Source organism: Styela clava, chromosome 1 (genome assembly GCF_964204865.1).
Source record: "Styela clava chromosome 1, kaStyClav1.hap1.2, whole genome shotgun sequence".
Lineage (NCBI taxonomy): Eukaryota > Metazoa > Chordata > Ascidiacea > Stolidobranchia > Styelidae > Styela > Styela clava.
Genome location: NC_135250.1, coordinates 24431475 through 24451820, shown reverse-complemented (window position 1 = coordinate 24451820; position 20346 = coordinate 24431475). Strand labels below are relative to the sequence as shown.

The window sequence follows — 20346 nt, the reverse complement described above, 5'->3', positions numbered from 1 at the left end:
TAATTACACTGTTTCATCTATGCAGGTATCTAAGATAGATATCAGTGGAAATCAAATGAATGAAGAAGCTTTCAAAAGTCTTGGTTCTGCTTTGGCAAGTATTGATGGTAAAGAAATGGAACTCAAACTTCAAATGTGCGGACTCACCAAAGATAAAATCGATGCATTGGGAAGGAATACGGAATTAAAAGTTTGTTAAGCCTCAATAGGTCATGCCTGGTAGAAAAAGGCTATATTTTTTCAATTTGAATTTTTTGAGTCTAAATGCAATATTTATTCACAATGATCATTACGATTTCCTATAAAAGCTAAAATAACAGTTATTAGTTCAATACTTTATAATAGGATGCTTTTTCACTTCAAAGAACACCCAGTTTATGAAACCACTGTTATGTCAGGAAATACTATTCTTTGAAGAATCCTCCTGGCTGAATATTGGAGTTGTTAAGGTATAAACCTGAGATATGTAACCAAGTAAGTTAACGCTTTAACCACAACACGTAAAAAATTTGATCATCTAGTTCTACTTGAGAAAATTTAAAGATCAGAAGCATCTCTGAGGTTTTTGTTAATTTTTTTTAATACGAACTAAGTTTACATCTCCAACTCATTGGGAAGTTTGTAGTTTCCTTGCTCTTGGTTTCACAATGTAATGTTCAAAAATCGATATTGATCTCTGATCTATCTCACCCAATGCTTTGACATTAGAAAATCTATCCTCATTTATCTTTAAAACTTATTACATAAATATCAGTTATTTTACAATGTTTAAGTACGTTTGTCTCAGCATATCCCATTTTCTTTTGTCTAACATTATCTAAATCACGCAGATTCACACTCTCGATGTTCGAAACAATTCCAAGATCACATCCGATCTATTTCTTGCAATCGCTAAAGTTGCAACTCAAAGTGAAGTCAAGAATCTTCTGACAGATCCATGTGAAAGGTTACGTCTAACTACAGAGCAGCTGATGGAACTGAGCAAATGGAAAACTTGTGGGAAGGTTTGAAAATTATAGAATTGGAATTTTTTTTCATGATGTTTTCGTCTGTGAACTATTAATTACAAGGTTTACTCAAGTCTTTTTAAATTTGTGAAAAACATGAATAATGTTATTCCGCCCACTAAGATATATTGATGCAAATGTAAACATGGGTATGATTTAACGCAGTGGTTTGTTACCGTTCCCAACTGTTTTGCCAAGTGATACAAATTCTGAATAAAAAAAAATATGAATTTGGTAAAATCTCGTGACCTACGAATATGATCCAATATCAAATTGCAAGTAGCGCCTTTATAGCCGCAAAATTAAATACCGAATGTGACAGCAATATTTTTTCAGTAAAATTTATGTAGCCAGGAATACTTTAAAGCTGCGCTTGTTTACATCAGTAAATTTAGGCAATTGTGGAATGACCTTTCTTGCGTATAATGGGAAGTAATGTTGAACTGTAATGGAACTTCTTCGAAACATAGCTACAATCGTCAGTACATAGCAGCAAGCTGCATTATTGTCTGTACAGCTTCTTTAATCAGAGCTGAATTAACTTATTGTAATATCATAAACTTAAGATAGATGCTGATAAGCTTGGGTCACAACTCATACGTTAGGAAACACTCGATAGTCTAACCTGAGTCTTCTTCAAAACTTATTAGTTAAATATAGGTTATTTTAAGATGTTCAAGTAAGTTTTCCTCAGCATATCCAATTTTCTTTTGTCTAACTAAATCACACAGATTCACACTCTCGATGTTCGAAACTACTCCAAGATCACATCTGATCTATTTCTTGCAATCGCTAAAGTTGCTACTCAGAGTGAAGTCGAGAATCTTTTGACAGATCCATGCAGAATGTTACGTCTGACTACAGAGCAGCTGATGGAATTGAGCAAATGGAAAACTTGTGGAAAGGTTTGAAATTTTAGACTGTAAATTTATATCAAACTTTTTCGTGACACGTTCGTCTGTGGGCTATTATTTACCTAGCTTTCTAAGGACTTTTGAAATAAGAGGAAACATGAATTATTTTGTTCAGCCCACTAAGATATATTGATGCAAATGTGAACATTGGTATGATCTAACCCAGTGGTTTGATATCGTTCCCAACTGTTTTGACAAGCGATACAAATTCTGAATAAAAATAAAATATAAATTTGGTAAAATCTTGTGACCTAAGAATATGATCTAATATCAAATTGCAAGTAGCACCTCTATAGCCTCAAAATGAAATACCTACGATAGTATGAAAGTAAAAAGTTTTTATTTGAAATTTATATTGCCATGAATTACTTTAAAGCTGCGCTTGGTTACGTATGTAAATTTAGAATATTGTGGAATGGCTTTTCTTGAGCATAATGGAAAGTAATGTTAAACTGTAATGGATCTTTTCATAAACATAGCTACAATCGTCAGTACATAGCAGCAAGCTACGTTATTATATGTACATCTTCATTAATCAGAGCTCAAGTAGCTAATTGTAATATTATAAACTTAAGATAGATGCTGCTAAGCTTGGGTCACAACTCATACGTTGCGAAACACTCGATAGTCGGACCTGATTCTTCTTCAAAACTTATTACCCAAATATAAGTTATTTTACAATGTTCAAGTATGCTTGTCTCAGCATATCCCATTTTCTTTGTCTGACATTATCTTAATCACACAGATTCACACTCTCGATATTCGAAATAACTCCAAGATCACATCCGATCTATTTCTTGCAATCGCTAAAGTTGCAACTCGGAGTGAAGTCGAAAATCTTCTGACAGATCCATGCGAAGAGTTGCATTTAACTACCAAGCAGCTGATGGAACTGAGCAAAAGGAAAACTTATGGAAAGGTTTGAAATTTTAGACTATGAATTTATTTAAATTTTTTTTCAAGAGGCGTTTGTCTGTGAACCTAGCTTTCTCAAGTCTTTTTAAATTTGTGGAAAACATGAATTATTTTGTTCACCGCACTAAGATATATTGATGGAAATGTAAACATGGGTATGATCTAACACAGTGGTTTAATTCCGCTCCCAACTGTTTTGCCAAGAGATACAAATTCTTCATTAAATAAAATATAAATTGGTAAAATCTCGTGACCTAAAAAAATGCTCAAATATCAACATGAACGCAGTAATTTTTCAGTGAACTATATATAGCCAGGAATTTTTTTAGAAAATTTTGAGAAATGTTGCATGACTTCATTAATCAGAGCTCAAGTAAATAAGTGTAATGTCATGAAGTTTAGATAGATGCTGGTAAGTTTGGGTCACAACCCAACTTGGGAAACACTCAATAATCTAACCTCATTCTTCTTCAAAACTTATGACATAAATATAAGTTATTTTACGATATACAAATACATTTTAGTCAGCATATCCAATTTTTGTTCGTCTAACATTATCTTAATCACACAGATTTGCACTCTCGATGTTCGAAACAATTCCAAGATCACATTCGATCTATTTCTTGCAATCGCTAAAGTTGCTACTCAGAGTGAAGTCGAGAATCTTCTGACAGATCCATGTGAAGAGTTACATCTAACTACAGAGCAGCTGATGGAATTGAACAAATGGGAAACTTGTGCAAAGGTTTGAAATTTTAGACTGTAAATATATATCAATTTTTTTTCATGAGTCGTTTGTCCGTGAACTATTATTTACCGAGTTTTCTCAAGTTTTTTTTTTAAATTTGGGAAAATAAGAATTATTTTGTTCAGCCCACTAAGATATATTGATGCAAATTTTTGCAACCACACATTGGTAAACATTCCATAATTAAAATCCTCATTCTTTTACAAAACTTGTAACATAAATATAAGTTATTTTACAATGTTCAAGTACGTTTGTCTCAGCATATCCGATTTTCTTTTGTCTAACGTTATATAAATCACACAGATTCACACTCTCGATGTTCGAAACAACTCCAAGATTACATCCGATCTATTTCTTGCAATCGCTAAAGTTGCAACTCAGAGTGAAGCCAAGAATCTTCTGACAGATCCATGTAAAGAGTTACGTCTGACTACAAAGCAGCTGATGGAACTGAGCGAATGGAAAACTTGTGGGAAGGTCTGAAATTTCAGACTGTAAATTTTTTTAATTTTTTTTTAGGTGTTTGTCCGTGAACTAATATTTATCGAACTTCCTCAAGTCTTTTCAAATTTATGGAAAACATGAATTATTTCGTTCAGCCCACTAAGATATATTGATGCAAATGTAAACATTGGTATGATCTAACCCAGTGGTTTGGTATCGTTCGCAACCGTTTTGTCAAGTGAAACAAATTCTTCATAAAATGAAAAATAAATCTTTTAAAATCTCATGACCTAAGGAAATGCTCAAATATAAAATTGCAAGTAGCGCATTTATAGCCATAAGATTGAACATCTAATATGAATGTAATAATTTTTCATTGAACTATATATAGCCAGGAATATTTTCAATAAATTTTGGAAATTGTGGCATGGCTCCATTATTCAGATCTCCAGTAACTAATTGTAATACCAAGGTTAAGATAGATGCTGCTAAGCTTGATCCACAACCAATACGTTGGGAAACACTCGATAATCTAACCTCATTCTTTTTCAAGGCCTATTACATAATATAAGTTATTTTACTATGATCAAGTACATTTTCCTCAGCATATTCAATTTTCTTTTGTTCAACATGATCTAAATCAAACAGATTCACACTCTCGATGTTCGAAACAACTCCAAGATCACATTCAATCTATTTCTTACAATCGCTAAAGTGGCAACTCGGAGTGAAGTCAAGAAACTTCTGGCAGATCCATGTGAAGAGTTACGTCTAAATAAAAAGCAGCTGGTAGAACTGAGCAAATGGAGAACCTGTGGAAAGGTTTGAAATTTAGAATCTAAATTTTGATATTATTGAATTTTTGTGAATGTTCTATTATATATACTATTACTTACGTATGGATATAGAGTTACTTTGCTTTCAAAAATCATTAAGAGTTCTCCCTTTGTCTCTTTTGTCATTATTTCGTTAAATTGAATATTAATCTTATTGATATTTAGGTTGCCCAGGGTTAGTGTCGATATAAGTCCTTGAAACTTTCCAATTTAGAATCTTTGAATCTCTTTTGGAAAAGGGAGGATACCATCAAATCGTAGACAATTTTTCCTGGTGTTTTGATAAATTTGGTGGCATCCAGCAAATATTTGTGAATGTCGAATATTGGCAATATTGTAAAACCTATCATTATTTACATTATATTGAATTATTTCATAGGGGAAATAGATTTTGACTCGAAATTTTGAAAAAGTGAATGAATGTGTAGCTTGATTGTGGCCTTTCGTCTCTAAATTCCATCAGTTTATAAGGTCATTGTTGAATTCTTGTGACATAAATTTTAGATGATGTTATCAGGGGGGGATCAGAAATAGAATATGCAATAATTATTATGACATTTCCACTGAACTACTTTGGTATTATGCTATACTACCCATCTCTATGTTCCAGTAAATATATTCTCTTCATTATGATTGTTTACTGCCTTGCTGTGAATGAAGATATATAATGCATAATAAATAAACCTGGTACTGTAATTCACTAATCACTCACATTGATTGTTGAGTCTTTATGTACATGGTAATACTACATCCATCGCTGTCGTCGGTGTAAAATCAAAACACTTAATGCAAAACGTGCGGATCTTATATTTGCCCATCATTTTATGCTAAGAAAACGTTGTGTAGTTGTTTATCGAGATCTAATATTTAACAATGCTTCTACTTACATTGTGTGTCTTGTCCTGAATTTAGTCTTTAACAAAATCCCACCTTATGATATTATGATTGGTTCACTGATCCTATTTATTTCAGTTGGATAAACTAGTTGTCAGTCACAACAAGGATCTTGGCGCTGCTGGTTTTCGTGAAGTTGGATTGGTTGTTACACAATGTCAGGTGAAAGCATTGGAGGCTCGGGATTGCAATCTGACAGCAGAAGGAATGAAGACATTTAAGGAAAACACTCACAATGCAAAGGTAGGAGCAAATCATTTGGTTTTGCCCTATTTGGGGAGATAAAAGTGCATTTAAGTTGGATTTATATAGTACTATATATATTCACACATGACCCAAATATCCCATTCTTTGATGTTGAACTTTATCAATGGCCCATACTCGACCTTGTACAAACAAACAGATTCTGTGTTTTCACACTGTGATGTGAAATAAGAGAAATATACTGTTATTTCATTGTACTTGTTAAATATACGGGTAGTTGGCTTGCGGGCAATGCATTAATAAAAATTCAGAAGGAAGTCTGTCATGTAATATCTAGAACAACTTGTAACCATCAATTTTTGTGTCATTGGAAGGTTATATTTTCATAAATATCGACTAATTATTGGTGAGAAGGAATACAAACTTTCTAGATATTTCATTCATGTCGCCATTCATAATGAGCAATTGAAAAAATAAAGCATTCATAAAACAAGTTTCAAAAACTTTTTCAAAACAACATCAATGTTATCTAATTGAGATTAAAACCCACACCTACATCTGTTACCAAATACTTGTTTAATGTTCACAATATTCTTTGTCCAAACAGTGAATCTAACATCTTCAATGCATAAATGCGTTGGTTATTTTAAGTCCTGTCTAGATTTTGGTCAGTTTACAAGGTCATTGTGAAATCCAGATGACATAATTTTCAGATGACGTCGTCAGGCAGGGTTCAGAAACGACATATGCAAAAATGGCTAGGACACGTCCACCAGAAGTACTTTGGTATTATGCAATACCATCTATCTATATGTTTCAGTAAATATATTTCCTTTATTCTATTAGTGGTGGTCACTCAATGCCAACTCTAAAACGGTGTCCACTTGGATCACAGTGTGCCACAGCTGTTGGTACTAAAATTAAATTGTGGACGCGGTCTTTTTCTTGTTATGCTCTGATGGGACGGCACCTTCAAGAACGAATATTACAGCCTGTTTTCTCCAAATCCCCATAAACAACAGTCTACTTGTCTGGATACAATCAAATGTATTATAACTCGGAAAACGTTTAACAGTCGCTCAAGGATTGCAAAATAAGGTAGAACACAATAACAATCGCCAAACAGTTAGTGAGGTACGAAAAAGCCAGTAATTAATTATGGTGTCACTCGGGTATAAACAAATGCAGTACCAATAGATTCTAAACAGTGAGAAAACAGATAATTGTTATACTTAAAGAAACACGAATTTATTACAAATACATATCCATGTCGGGAGAGACAGAACTAACCAATGACTGCCGACCGGGCAATTAACCTACACGACAGTACGCGACTCGCGAGGAACGCAAGTGAGAACACATGATTCAAACCCAAAGTCAGAAGGTGACTACTCTCTTGCATTACCCAGTGGACATAAACCCACGGGTACGTGTGTCAATATTGCACTTTGTGAATCCATTACTCTTACAATCATATTTATTTATTTTTTGCTCTGAGTGAAAATATATAACGCCTACTCAGAAAATCCTGGAACTGTACTTCACCAATCACCTCGCATTGATTGTTGAGTCTTTATATTCATGGTTATACAACACTCTGTTGTCGGTGTAAAAATGAAATAATATATAATATGCAAAAAGTGCGGTTCTCATGTTTGTCCATCGTTTTATGCAAAGAAAAAATCCTGTAGTTGTTTATCGAGATCTAATATATGACAATGCTTATACTTACATTGACAGTGTCTTGCATTTAGTATTTGGCAAAATCCGACCTTATGATATCAAGATTGGTTTACTGATCTTATTTATTTCAGTTGGATAAACTAGATGTCAGTGGTAACAAGTATCTTGGCACTGCTGGTTTTGGTGAAGTTGGATCAGTTGTTACACAATGTCGTGTGAAGGCATTAGAGGCTTGGTATTGCAATCTGACAGCAGAAGAAATGAAAGCATTTAAAGAAAACAGTCGCAATGCAAAGGTAGGAAGAAAATCATTTGGTTTTGTCTTACGAAGCAGGAAAATTCATATATACAATTAATCATTGAAGAACATTGAAGTTCAAACTTACCAAGTTTAAAATATAAAGCAAGTTTGAACATCGAACTTAATTACAAAAAGGAAGAAATTGAATAAAAAGACTATTTCAGACTATGCAAGGACATGTACATAAAGATACTTATTCTAAATCATCATCTATTACAATTCATGTTGTTGAATATTGACAAAAAAGTTGAATTAATTTTCATTCTGCTGACCATCAGGAGTAACTCAGTTGCCATATTTTGATTATTAAATAAAATTAACCAAGTATTCACTACATCGCACTGAACTAATTTCAAAAATAGTTTATTATTCAATACATTTGTGCTTGGACATGAGCAGTTGTCCAATTTTGAAAATTGTGGATAATTCATTCGAATTCATCACCCTGGGTATGCCAAATAGAAAGTGATTTCAATGTAGAGTATATTGCTAACTAAATACCATTGCTATTTAGTTCAATATGACCAAATCCACTCTAGATTTGACCCCCACAGGAAAGCAAACCGGTCATATAGTATAATAACATTGAACAGTCAAGGTTAACTTCAAGTATAAGTATACGTCAAAAATAAATGATATCCTTGGGCGTGGAATTTCACCAATATTACTCTAACTATGTCAGCCCCAGTTTACAAAAATAATAAATGAATGTGAAATAATGTGTGGCTCGACCAAAAGCGCCGTCGTGGCGCGCGACAAAAATCGCTCGCCATGAGAAAATTGAAGCGACGCAAAGCGTGGCGCTTTGTATGTAAACGGCGTCATTTGAAACAATGGGGAGCGATCTTGGACGCATACTACGTTGCGACGCATCCAGTGTAAACGCCCTTTAACTGACTTTCATATTTCACCAAATCCAAGATATGTAGACTCACCATCACATGAACATGCGTAATTCTCAACCAAAGTATAATATTTAACAATGTTTCTGCTTACATTCAATGTCTGTGTCCTGCATTTAGTCTTTAACAAAATACTACCTTATGATATCATGATTGGTTCACTGATCCTATTTATTTCAGTTGGATAAACTGGATGTCAGTTACAACAAGTATCTTGGCACTGCTGGTTTTGGTGAAGTTGGATTAGTTGTTACACAATGTCAGGTGAAGTCATTCGTGGCTATGGATTGTCATCTGACAGCAGAAGGAATGAAAGCATTCGAAGAAAACACTCGCAATGCAAAGGTATGAAGCGAATCATTTGTTTTCGTCTTATTGGGGTAGAAATTAAATGCACCTAAAAGTTGAGTTGAGAGATTAATAATATATACAGTCAAGTATGGACCAAACATTACCATTGTGAACGTCAAGATTTATCATTGGTCCATACTCGAGCTACTGTTAACAAACACATCCTGAGTTTTCTTCGCTATAGCCGTAGGATCACACTGTGAAGAAAAATAAGTCGATTTACTGTTATTCCATGCTGCCTGAATGTCAAAACCTACTGAACATAAAATCTTTTTGGCCATAAATGAGAATCTGATCAAAAAGAACTTCATACCACTACTACGAGCAAACACTCATATGACAATATCTTGATATTTTTCCAACATTTTACACAAGCACAATTGTTTAACATTCTTGACTTCTCTGGTGTATTCCAGCTGATCTTAATTAACCTGTTCTTCAGCAAAACCATTGCATTTTCTCAGATTTGTATTAGCAACGTAGCAAGTAAACTTGAATTCTCATCTAAACACAAAAAGGAACAAAATGAATTCAAGCGGTGTCGCATGATCATCTGGCAACATGATAGTTCTGGTTCATTTTTCATGATTACAGCAAAGCCAAATCAACATTCAGACTAAATTTAATTATTCTTGCTGAAGTGGGGGCATTGAAGCAATGGCCTAGCAGTTGAAGCGTTAGACTTGACCGTGTTTGCATCATAAGCCAATTTACACATCTCTAGCCCACCATCTCACACAGGTTGTGATCAATTCGAATCTTTTGATTCTACAAAACAAAGTAGCTCTGTATGTGTTAATGGCTTGGGTAACTTAGTTTGACAAAGAGGGTGTATTTTAGTAGATTCATCTTGCTGTAACTCCTAATAAGTCTATTCACCATTGATCTGTTTTATGTGGGTGAATCCACATAATGTGGTCACAGTTAACCATGAAGAAACCTTCACTACTTTCATGTCATGAAACTGCCATTGCAGTCATTTACCAGTAATTCAAGACATGTTTATCAAATCTCTCTAAATTGAAAAATAAATACTTTTTAAGAATAATTGTCTGTCCTTTTTCACGAAATCCAAGTTCTGTAGACTCATCATAACATTGACATGACTAATTCTCAAACCATATAATATTTAACAATGCTTATACTTACATTCAATGTCTGTGTCCTGTATTTAGCATTTAATAAAATCCCACTTTATGATATCATGATTGGTTTACTGATCTTATTTATTTCAGTTGGATAAACTAGATGTCAGTTACAACAAGGATATTGGCACTGCTGGTTTTGGTGAAGTTGGATCTGTTGTTATACAATGTCAGGTGAAAGTATTTGAAGCTCGGGAATGCAATCTGACAGCAGAAGGAATGAAAGCATTTAAGAAAAGCACTCGCAATGCAAAGGTAGGAAGCAAATCATTTGATTTTTTCTTATTGGGAAGAAAAATAAAATGCATTTCTGGTGGATTAAGAGAGTTTTATAGACAAGGTTAAAGCAAACAATACCTTCTTCACTCGATCTTGTATGAACAAAAAAATTACGAGTTTTTCTCACAAAAACCTACTTTGAAGAAAAATAAGGCAAATTTACTGTCATTTCATGCTATCTTAACGTAAGAGTTTACTTAACATAAACCTATTTTGCCTTAAATTAAGAATCTAATGATAGCAACTTCATAGCACTGCGAACTACCTCGGATGTAACAAAATCTGATTTGTTTAAACATTTTACAAGCAGAATAGTTTAATATTCTCAAATTCTCTGGTGTATCCCAGCTGATCTTAATTAATCTGTTCTTCAGCAAAACCAATGCATTCTATCTCAGGATCCCACCAGACATCATATCTTTAATTCAAGTCACTACAATGCTATCACTCCCAAGTGAATGTAAATACACAAATTCAGAGAAATACATTGCTGTTTTACTTGATGGATTTATTAATAGAAATGCTTGATACCCGTTTCATAATTGTTTGATCCAAGTTTTCAGTCAGTTTTAGTCCCAAATCTCTGATCTTATTTATTTCAGTTGGATAAACTAGATGTCAGTGGCAACGAAGATCTTGGCACTGTTGGTTTTGGTGAAGTTGGCATCGTTGTTACAAAATGTCAGGTGAAAGCGTTCATTTCTCGGTTTTGCAATCTGACAGCAGAAGGAATGAAAGCATTTAAGAAAAACACTCGCAATGCAAAGGTAGGAAGCAAATCATTTGGTTTTTTCTTATTGGGGAAGAAACTAAAAGTGCATTTAAGTTGGATTGAGAGAGTTTTATATATAGACAAGCATGGGCCAAACATTCCTTTCCTTGATGATGAGCTTTATCAATAGCCCATACTCGACCTCGTATTAACAAACAGATTCTGTGTTTTCACACTGTGATGTGAAAGAAGAAAAATATTTTGTTATTTCATTGTACTTGTTGAGTATACTGGTAGTCGGAAAACACTCGCAATGCAGAGGTAGGAGGAAAATTATTTGGTTTTGTCTTATTAGGGGAAGAAACTAAAATGCAAAAGAAAAGTTGGACTGAGAGAGTAATATATATATATAGTCAAGCATGGACCCAACAGTACCTTTCTCAATGCTGGGCTTTATCATTGACCCATAATCGATCCTTTATTAATCAACATATTTTGAGTTTTTCTCACTCAAACTGTATGATCACACTGTGAAGAAAAATAGGGCAAAGTTACTGTCATTTCATTGTACCTGAATATTTGAATTTACTCAACATTTTGCCAAAAATCATGTTTTGATAAAAACTAACCTTATAGCACTGCTATGAACAACCAGTTATGTATCAAAAGCTTATTTTTTTCAATATTTACTGCAAGTAAAATTTCAATTCTTGAATTCTTCGGTATATCCCAGCTGATCTTAATTTACCTGTTCTGCAGCAAAATCAATGCATTATATCTAAGGAGCCCGCCAGATGCCATAATTTTGGTTTGGGTCACTATATTGATATCATTCTCAAATAAAAATGAAATGCATAAATTCAAGGAAATACATTGATGTGTTTCTTGATAGAAATTTAATGGGAATGCTTGATACCAGTTTCATAATTGTTTGATCCAAGTTTTCAGTCAGTTTTAGTCCCAAATCTCTGATCTTATTTATTTCAGTTGGATGAACTAGATGTCAGCCACAACAAGGATATTGGCACTGCTGGCTTTGGTGAAGTTGGATTGGTTGTTACACATTGTCAGGTGAAGGCATTGAAGGCTCGGGATTGCAATCTGACAGCAGAAGGAATGAAGACATTTAAAGAAAACAGTCGCAATGCAAAGGTAGGATGAAATCATTTGGTTTTGTCTTATTGGGGGAGAAACTAAAAATGCATTTAAATTGGGTTGATAGAGTAATTTATATAGTCAAGCATGGACCGAACAGTAAGTACCATTGTGAACGTTAGGATTTATCATGGTGCCATACTCGATCTATTATAAACAAACACATTCTGTGTTTTCCTCATTCAAACTGTATGATCACACTGTGAGAAAAAATAGGGCAAATTCACTGTTATTTCATGTGAAAAATTAAATAGGTTTTCTTCATGGTTGACGTCGACCACATTTTGTGGATTCACCCCCCAGATAGCCAGAGCAGTAACAAACGGACTTATTAGGAGTTACTTTCAAAACTTACTGAACATAAAACCTATTTTTCCATAATTGAGGATATGATCAAAAAGAACTTTATAGGACTACTACGAACACTACTGATATGGCAATATCTGAATATTTTTCCAACATTTGCTGCAAACAGAATAGTTTGATATTCTTGATTCCTCTGGTGTATTCCATCTGATCTTAACTTGTTCTACAGCAAAACTATTGCATTATAAAAGTGGTTCCCAGATTTGTATTAGCAACTTAGCAAGTAAACTTGAATTCTCATCTAAACACAAAAAAAGGCAAATTGAATTCAAACGGTGTCGCATGATCATCTGGTAACATGATAGTTCCGGTTCATTTTTCATGCTTACAGCAAAGCCAAATCAACATTTAGATTAAATCTAATTATTCTTTTTGAAGTAGGGACATTGGAGCAATGGCCTAGCAGTTAAAGCGTTAGACTTGACTGTGTTTGCATCATAGCCCATTATGTGTTAATGGCTTGGGTAACTTAGTTGGGCAAAGAGTGTGTATTTTGGAGGATTCATCTTTCTGTAACTCCTAATGAGTTGTTCCACAACTGCTTTGGAATCCACAAAATGTGGTCGATGTCAACCATGAAGAGAACCTAAATTCCGTATTTCCCGGCCAATAATCAAATACGACGGGACTGAGAATTGTATCAATAATTTTATATGGTTAGAATGAGGTCATGTTTACTTCAGGTAGAATAATACTCACAGCATTAATTCCTAACACTAAAACGGTAATTTCAATCATTTTGAACAACCCATTGGCTGAAACGTTGAAATAACCTATGAATGTGGTGTGATAAGTATTGTGCTGTATGTCCATGGGTTAGTTTACAGCTGTGTTTTCCAGTCTGGTGTTGTTTTACATTATAAAATATATCAACTCATATATGAAGCTTATGCAAATCATGTTTGAGAAGACTTGGGAAAAATGACTAGACTCCCTGAAAAAAATAAAATAAACATCCCTGCCCAATAAGACGGACCCTTCAAAATCAGGCCAAAAATTTGGGTCTAGAAAATCGACTTAATAGTCGGGAAATATGGTAATTTTATATCACAAAACTGGTCATTGAGTCATTAACCAGCATTTCATGAAATATCTGTTAAATCTCTCTGAACAAGTCCTGCATAGCAAATAAATACCTTATCATATATTGCCCAACATTGATATGGGTTGAAGACTTTCTGAATGTTTATAACAGTATTGAAAACAAATACATTTAAAAAATAACTGACTGTAAAGTTTCATCAAATCCAAGTTCTGTAGACTCATCATAACATGGACATGCATAATTCTCAAACCAAATATTTTTTAACATTTATATTTTTGCTTACATTCAATGTCTGTGTCCTGCATTCAGAATTTGACAAAGTTTCACTTTATGATTAAGTTTATTATGATTGGCTCACTGATCTTGTTTATTTCAGTTGGAGAAACTAGATATTGCTGGCAACAATCTTGGCACTGCTGGCTTTGGTGAAGTTGGAATCGTTGTTTTACAATGTCAGGTAAAAGCATTGGAGGCTCAGTATTGCAATCTGACAGCAGAAGGAATGAAAGCATTCAAGGAAAACACTCACAATGCAAAGGTATGAAGCAAAGCAATCGGGTTTGTCTTATCGGCGAAAAAAATAAAAATGCGTGTCTGGTGGATTAAGAGAGTTTTATATATAGACAAGATTGAAGCAAACAATACATTCTTCACTCAATCTTGTATGAACAAACAGATTACGAGTTTTTCTAACAAAAACATACTTTGAAGAAGAGTAAAGCAAATTTACTGTCATTTCATGCTACCATGTAGGAGTTTACAAAAGACGAATCTATTTTGCCTCAATTACGAATCTAATGGAATTTCTCATAATCCTAGCACTATAAACAAACATTAATGTAACAAAAGTTATAATTCTATAACAGAGTTGTTTGATATTCTCAAATTCTCTGGTGCATCCCAGCTAATCTTAATTAACCTGTTTCTCAGCAAAACCATTGCATTCTATCTCAGGATCTCAGCAGATGTCATATCTTTGGTTTAAGTCACGATGGTGTTATCTCTGCCATATAAAAAGAAATAAAGAAAATACATTGCTGTTTGGTTTTTGGATTTCTGGGTTATATTTTATGAATACAGCCAAACCAAACCCACATTAGAGTTGAATATACTTGTTCTTGCTGAACTATTCGAGAGAGGCTCCCGCACATTCTTCCAACTACCTGATCATTCAAGGACATAATGACCTTGTGATCAGTACATTAGGTCGAACCTAGTGGTGTTATTTAACCATATCGATGCACAAGGTTGGAGATTTCATGTTCAAAGCAAATCTACAATCAAAGTGTAATTGATATTGTGAAACTATGCCGTATTGAAAAAGAATTTTGCCATTTCACAACGTGGCAGCTTTATTCAAAGTTTCTCCGTAGATTCATCTTGCTGTAACTCCGATAATCATCTTGGCTATCGCTGGAACCCTGCGGGTTAATTCGCCAAAAGTGTTTTTCCACATCTTCATCCCACATTTAAAAGAATGTACATAGAAGTGGCTCCCAACTGCTGGTCCGGTATCAATGCGCGAAGCGTGGATGCTGGTCTGTGATATATTTTGTTGATTTTCCGCCAGGGTAACCACTTGATTAACAAAGCGACAAAGTTAAAATTGTCTTTTCAAGCGATTTTCACTTTTGTGGTTATATTGGGTTTTCCACAAGTGTGGTTTTGCCGCCTAGTGTTTTTCAGGTTTCGCTCCTTTGCGAAAGTATTATGAATTCCGCAAGTATCTAAAGCCTAAAAATGTAAGCAAATGCTATTGTCCACATCGCCTCGCATGCAAGTGAACAATGTTACATGAGTATTATTGAGACAACAAAATAGACAGATTTTAAAACAAGAATTCTAAGCATGTAGTAGTTCATTTGCAATATTCTCTGCACTGTACGTCAAGTATAAAAATATTTGTTACAAAACTTTGATCGGTAATATATTGTTAAATTATTTAAATTTGAATAATCCACCCAGATTTGTATTAGCATCGTAGCAAGTAAACTCAAAATTTCATCTAAATGCTGAAAAGATAAATTGAATTCTAGCAGTGTCGCATGATCACTTGCCAACATGATAGTTCTGGTTCATTTTTCATGCTTAAAGCCAAATCAACATTCAGACTAAATATAATTATTCTTGCCGAAGTGAGGGCATTAGAGCAATGACCTTAGAGCAATGACCAAACTGTGTTTGCATCATAGCTCAGTTACACTTCATTAGCCCACCATATCACGCAGGTTGTGATCATTTAGAATCTTTTGATTCTACAGAACAAAGTAGCTTTGTATGTGTTAATGGCTAGGGTAACTTAGTTCGGCAAAGAGTGTGTATTTTAGTAGATTCATCTTGCTGTAACTTCTGATAAGTTCTTTTACCACTGCAGTTGGATCATTGGAACAATGCTCTAGTCTAGCAGATAAGGCATTGGAATTAAATGTGATGGCAATGCAGGTGACACATTACAGGTTCCAATCGTGTGCCCACCCCCTCGCATCCGGTGTGTAATAAATTGAGTAGACGATGCCGAACTGGAAAAATTCAAGACCTTCCAAATGATAGTTTTTTCTTACACATCGTAAGATAAAAGTAACCTCTTGTACCTGGCCTTGCCTTTTCATTATTACGGCTTTGCGAAAACATAAACCAATTACTGATAATCCACCCAATGGTTTTAGTTGATGCTGAAATAACTGGAATTTGAAACATCACACATTTAAAATTGTAGCTGTAAAATTCAAGCGAAACCATTATTCAATCTATGTTTTACTTGGGATACATCACATTCTCATACTCAATCAGAGCCTATGAGATTGCGCAATCACATGACCCCGGGCTCTAGTCAGTTACCAGTCCTGATTAGGTATGGAATAATCAACCATTCACTGGTTACAGATACATACTTGAATGACGAAAGAAATGCCAACCGACCTGCAATTATGTGATCTCCCAATCCTCTTATTAGGCCTGTGAATCAAAGAAATCATTACAACTGACTGTAAACTCTGAGCTATATAAAACAATTCTGCCTATCCTGTGTAATAACAACATCTCCCACCCCCTTTATTCAACAAGTTCTAGCATTGACTCAGTCAATGACAATGACAAATATTCAAAAACAAAACGAAATCAACTTGTTTTACAGATTAAAACCTTGAATCTGAGTTGTAACTCAGTCATCAAACTCAGAGATGAAGGATTATCTACAATCAGTGAAATTGTTCATCAATGTCAGGTTCTAACATTGAGGATGTATAGATGCGACTTCAACAATGATCAGTTGGAAGGATTCAAAGCATTGATTGCTGATACCGGGGTTGAGTTCAGATATTAATGCAAAACACGGAATGTGACAATCAGGCTTTGGAATCAGTGGGAACAATTCAAATCATTATGATTCCACGGCTGATTTTAGTTTCTAAGACTTTCTATACTAAATCTATATGAGAGTAAAGTTAATGAGTTGGTTTAATTATAGGAAAACCCAAAGCAACCAGAGGTGGCGGAGTGGATTCCAGCAATACTCTCACATATAATTACCTACCGTGGGATTTGAACCTGCAAATAAGCGCAGGGTAATCAAAGGTGTGATGTCAAGAAACGCGTAGCACAATAAACCACGCCGCCGAGCATACTGATATATTCTCCATTTAACACATATGAGAGCAAGGTTGTTGAGGTGGCTCAATGATATGACAAACCTCGAAGTCCATCTAGTTACCATTCCACACTATGTATGGGGATGACCTAACAGTTTCAGATGCATGGGCTTGAATGAGAAAGCCCGAACCAACCATAGGTGACATCAACCATCCTGCGACAATAAGGAGCCGAGCAATTCCGTTACACATGATTGTACCTCGCCGGATTAAAACTCGTGAACCTACGCAGTGGATACATTACGATAACCAGTAAGCGTGGTTGAAGTCATAGACAGTGCATTGGATGAAAGTCCGATGTCTCTGATATCAACTAACATGTCTATATCACAGATGAATTGATACATTTCGTATCAGTGTGTTTACAATTCTTCTATCAGTGATCACTTACATTTAGGCCGTGTTCTCGCAACCTTGCTTCGAGTCAACTTACATAAAAACTTTCCAGTAACAATTGAATACTCCCAATATTTTGCCTCATGCTGAATTACATTGTAACGAGAATGTAACGTCCATCTCATAAAACTGTTGGGTCTCGCTGTAACTCTGGGTGGTTGCGTTATTCAGTAGAATGTGCTTTTATTTATTTTATTTTTTTTATCTGCCTTTTTCCATTGTAATCTTCTCTTTGTATTTTGATTTTGTGTTACTTTATTGAGCTTCTGCACATCCCGGAATTGTTTTTCGTAATGGGATGGAAAACATGAATATTAATAATAATTAATCATCGAGGTAGGCTGACTCTTGACTTTATTTTCATATCTGTATTATCAGGACACTCATACTTTAAGTCATTTCTAACGCCCTTGTACTCTTCTTTACATGCATAATTTCCGTTACATAAACTTTTGTGTTGGCAAATAAGTCAAAATGAACTGTATCCTACTGACTTGAGCTATGAAATAATATAATTATTTTTGTATAATTTAGTTATTATTAATTATTATGTATATTTTAGATTTTCATTTCTTTGAGTTTTTGCCTTGTTTCTGATAATGAATTTTAATTTTTTTTCTGAATAATTTTATTAATATTGGATCAGTTTTAGAGTGCAGTGATAACAAATGCATGTGTTTATCGCCCGACTTTAGTACAGAATAAGATTTTCATATTGACCCGGGGGAGAAGAAAGCCGATAATATGACTTAATTATATGGCGAACCACAGCCTCTCGTCAAGTTACAAGTTCATGTTGGCTATGGGATTATTTAGTCAGTTATCCGTTTCAGATGCATGGACTTGAGCATTTTTTGATGAACAATTGCTGTCTGCTCGTTTTAATGATGTAATGCAATAGTTATTTGTTGCTGCAGATGCATTGAATAACATTGAAAGATTAGCAGGTAACGGGAGTATAGACAGTATATATAATTGAATTCGAGTGTTGAAATCAATGTACGGGCAGAAGAAGAAAATGTGTTGCAGCATTCACGGCCGCACGAAAAAAGTCAAAAAGTTCATAAAAATAATAAATACCATAGTCGTGATTTCAGCAGGTACAAGTAGTCCGGATAAAACTCTTCAGCGGGCCGGATCTGGCCCGAGGGCCATAATTTGTCCACCCCTGCTCTAAGCCAATGATTTCCAATCTTTTTTCAAACGGCCTGAATTCAATTTTTTTTTTCTTAAAATCACATGACCCAGGGATATGCGTGAATATTAAATTTTATTCACTTGAGCAAAATAAATGCGTCAAGTTTTTATGTTTGTGATATTTCACTTATATACGGTTATTATTACTACAATTACACTTCAATACCAAAAACAAATTTGCAATTTTTTAGAATTTACTAGAAAATAGAATTAGTAACTTATTAGTAACGTTGAAAAGATCCAAGACGATTTTTCGGCGACCTAGCTTTGGGTCGCAATTTGTAGATTTGGGGAAACACTGCGCTGGGCCATCGAGTAAGAAACGATAAAATGACAATCATTTCCGTGAACGTGAACAAATGACAAACTTTTGACTCGTAACTATCAATCGAGTTGTCAAACATGGACTTCGGCAAAATACTTTCTCTCTTTCATCTACTCTTTATCCTCTCATATGTGACTTGCTTGCTGAAAAAATAGTACGATGTCAAATCAAGTCAAATTTATAAATAAATAAAAACAATTGAACACAGAAAATACGAGAAAAAAATGAAAATTACAGTTTTATTGGGGAAGGGAAGTCGCGAGGAACCAAAGCTGGTTTCGAGCAGCGACACTCAAGGTTCAAATATCTAATTCGAATAAGTGAAATTTTAGATTTAAGAGACTACTGTTTTAATCTAACATCGCTAAATACGGATAGTTAGTTTTTTGAGATTGCACTAAAAAGTCGAAAAACCAACTGCTGGACGGGGAATTTCCCAATTCAGTAGAATTAATTATAGCAAGGGCTGTTCCGACATATATAAATATATATATATATACACACACAATTCAGTCAGTATTGAAGAAAATTAATCATGCAAGAAAATGAATTAATCATTACAGTAAAATGAAAGCTTTGCAGTTTTACTGGGGCAAGAAAACCAAAACTGATTTTCGAGCAGCGACACCCACGGTTGTAATATTCACATTAAAAATTTCAAAATATTGAGGCTACTGTTGTTAACGGTGAGTACCATTTGGATTTTGTGAAATATCTGACTAACATCGCATACTAGAGATGGATAATTACTATGACTTATATTATATCCTACTTTTACCCGAGAGTCAGAAGAATAAAGATGGTGAATCCCCGATTTTTGCTGGATTGTTTGAAGCAAACTGCTCATAACGATCGTTTTGCATTTCATGCTGGCACTCTT

At 34.4% G+C, this 20346-nt stretch overlaps 1 protein-coding gene across 1 annotated transcript in view; it reads left to right on the top strand.

The window, feature by feature from the left end:
- The window catches only part of LOC120335173 (uncharacterized), a 50309-nt gene extending 30835 nt beyond the window's left edge, over window positions 1-19474 (top strand). The window contains exons 22-36 of the mRNA XM_078114237.1: window positions 26-190; window positions 831-1004; window positions 1739-1912; window positions 2667-2840; window positions 3408-3581; window positions 3888-4061; window positions 4677-4850; window positions 5837-6001; window positions 7777-7941; window positions 9029-9193; window positions 10435-10599; window positions 11226-11390; window positions 12323-12487; window positions 14278-14439; window positions 17035-19474. Of these exons, the coding sequence (XP_077970363.1) occupies window positions 26-190; window positions 831-1004; window positions 1739-1912; window positions 2667-2840; window positions 3408-3581; window positions 3888-4061; window positions 4677-4850; window positions 5837-6001; window positions 7777-7941; window positions 9029-9193; window positions 10435-10599; window positions 11226-11390; window positions 12323-12487; window positions 14278-14439; window positions 17035-17223 (2550 nt within the window). The 3' untranslated portion in view covers window positions 17224-19474. The remainder of the gene's footprint in view (window positions 1-25; window positions 191-830; window positions 1005-1738; window positions 1913-2666; window positions 2841-3407; window positions 3582-3887; window positions 4062-4676; window positions 4851-5836; window positions 6002-7776; window positions 7942-9028; window positions 9194-10434; window positions 10600-11225; window positions 11391-12322; window positions 12488-14277; window positions 14440-17034) is intronic.
- Window positions 19475-20346: the final 872 nt, after the last annotated feature.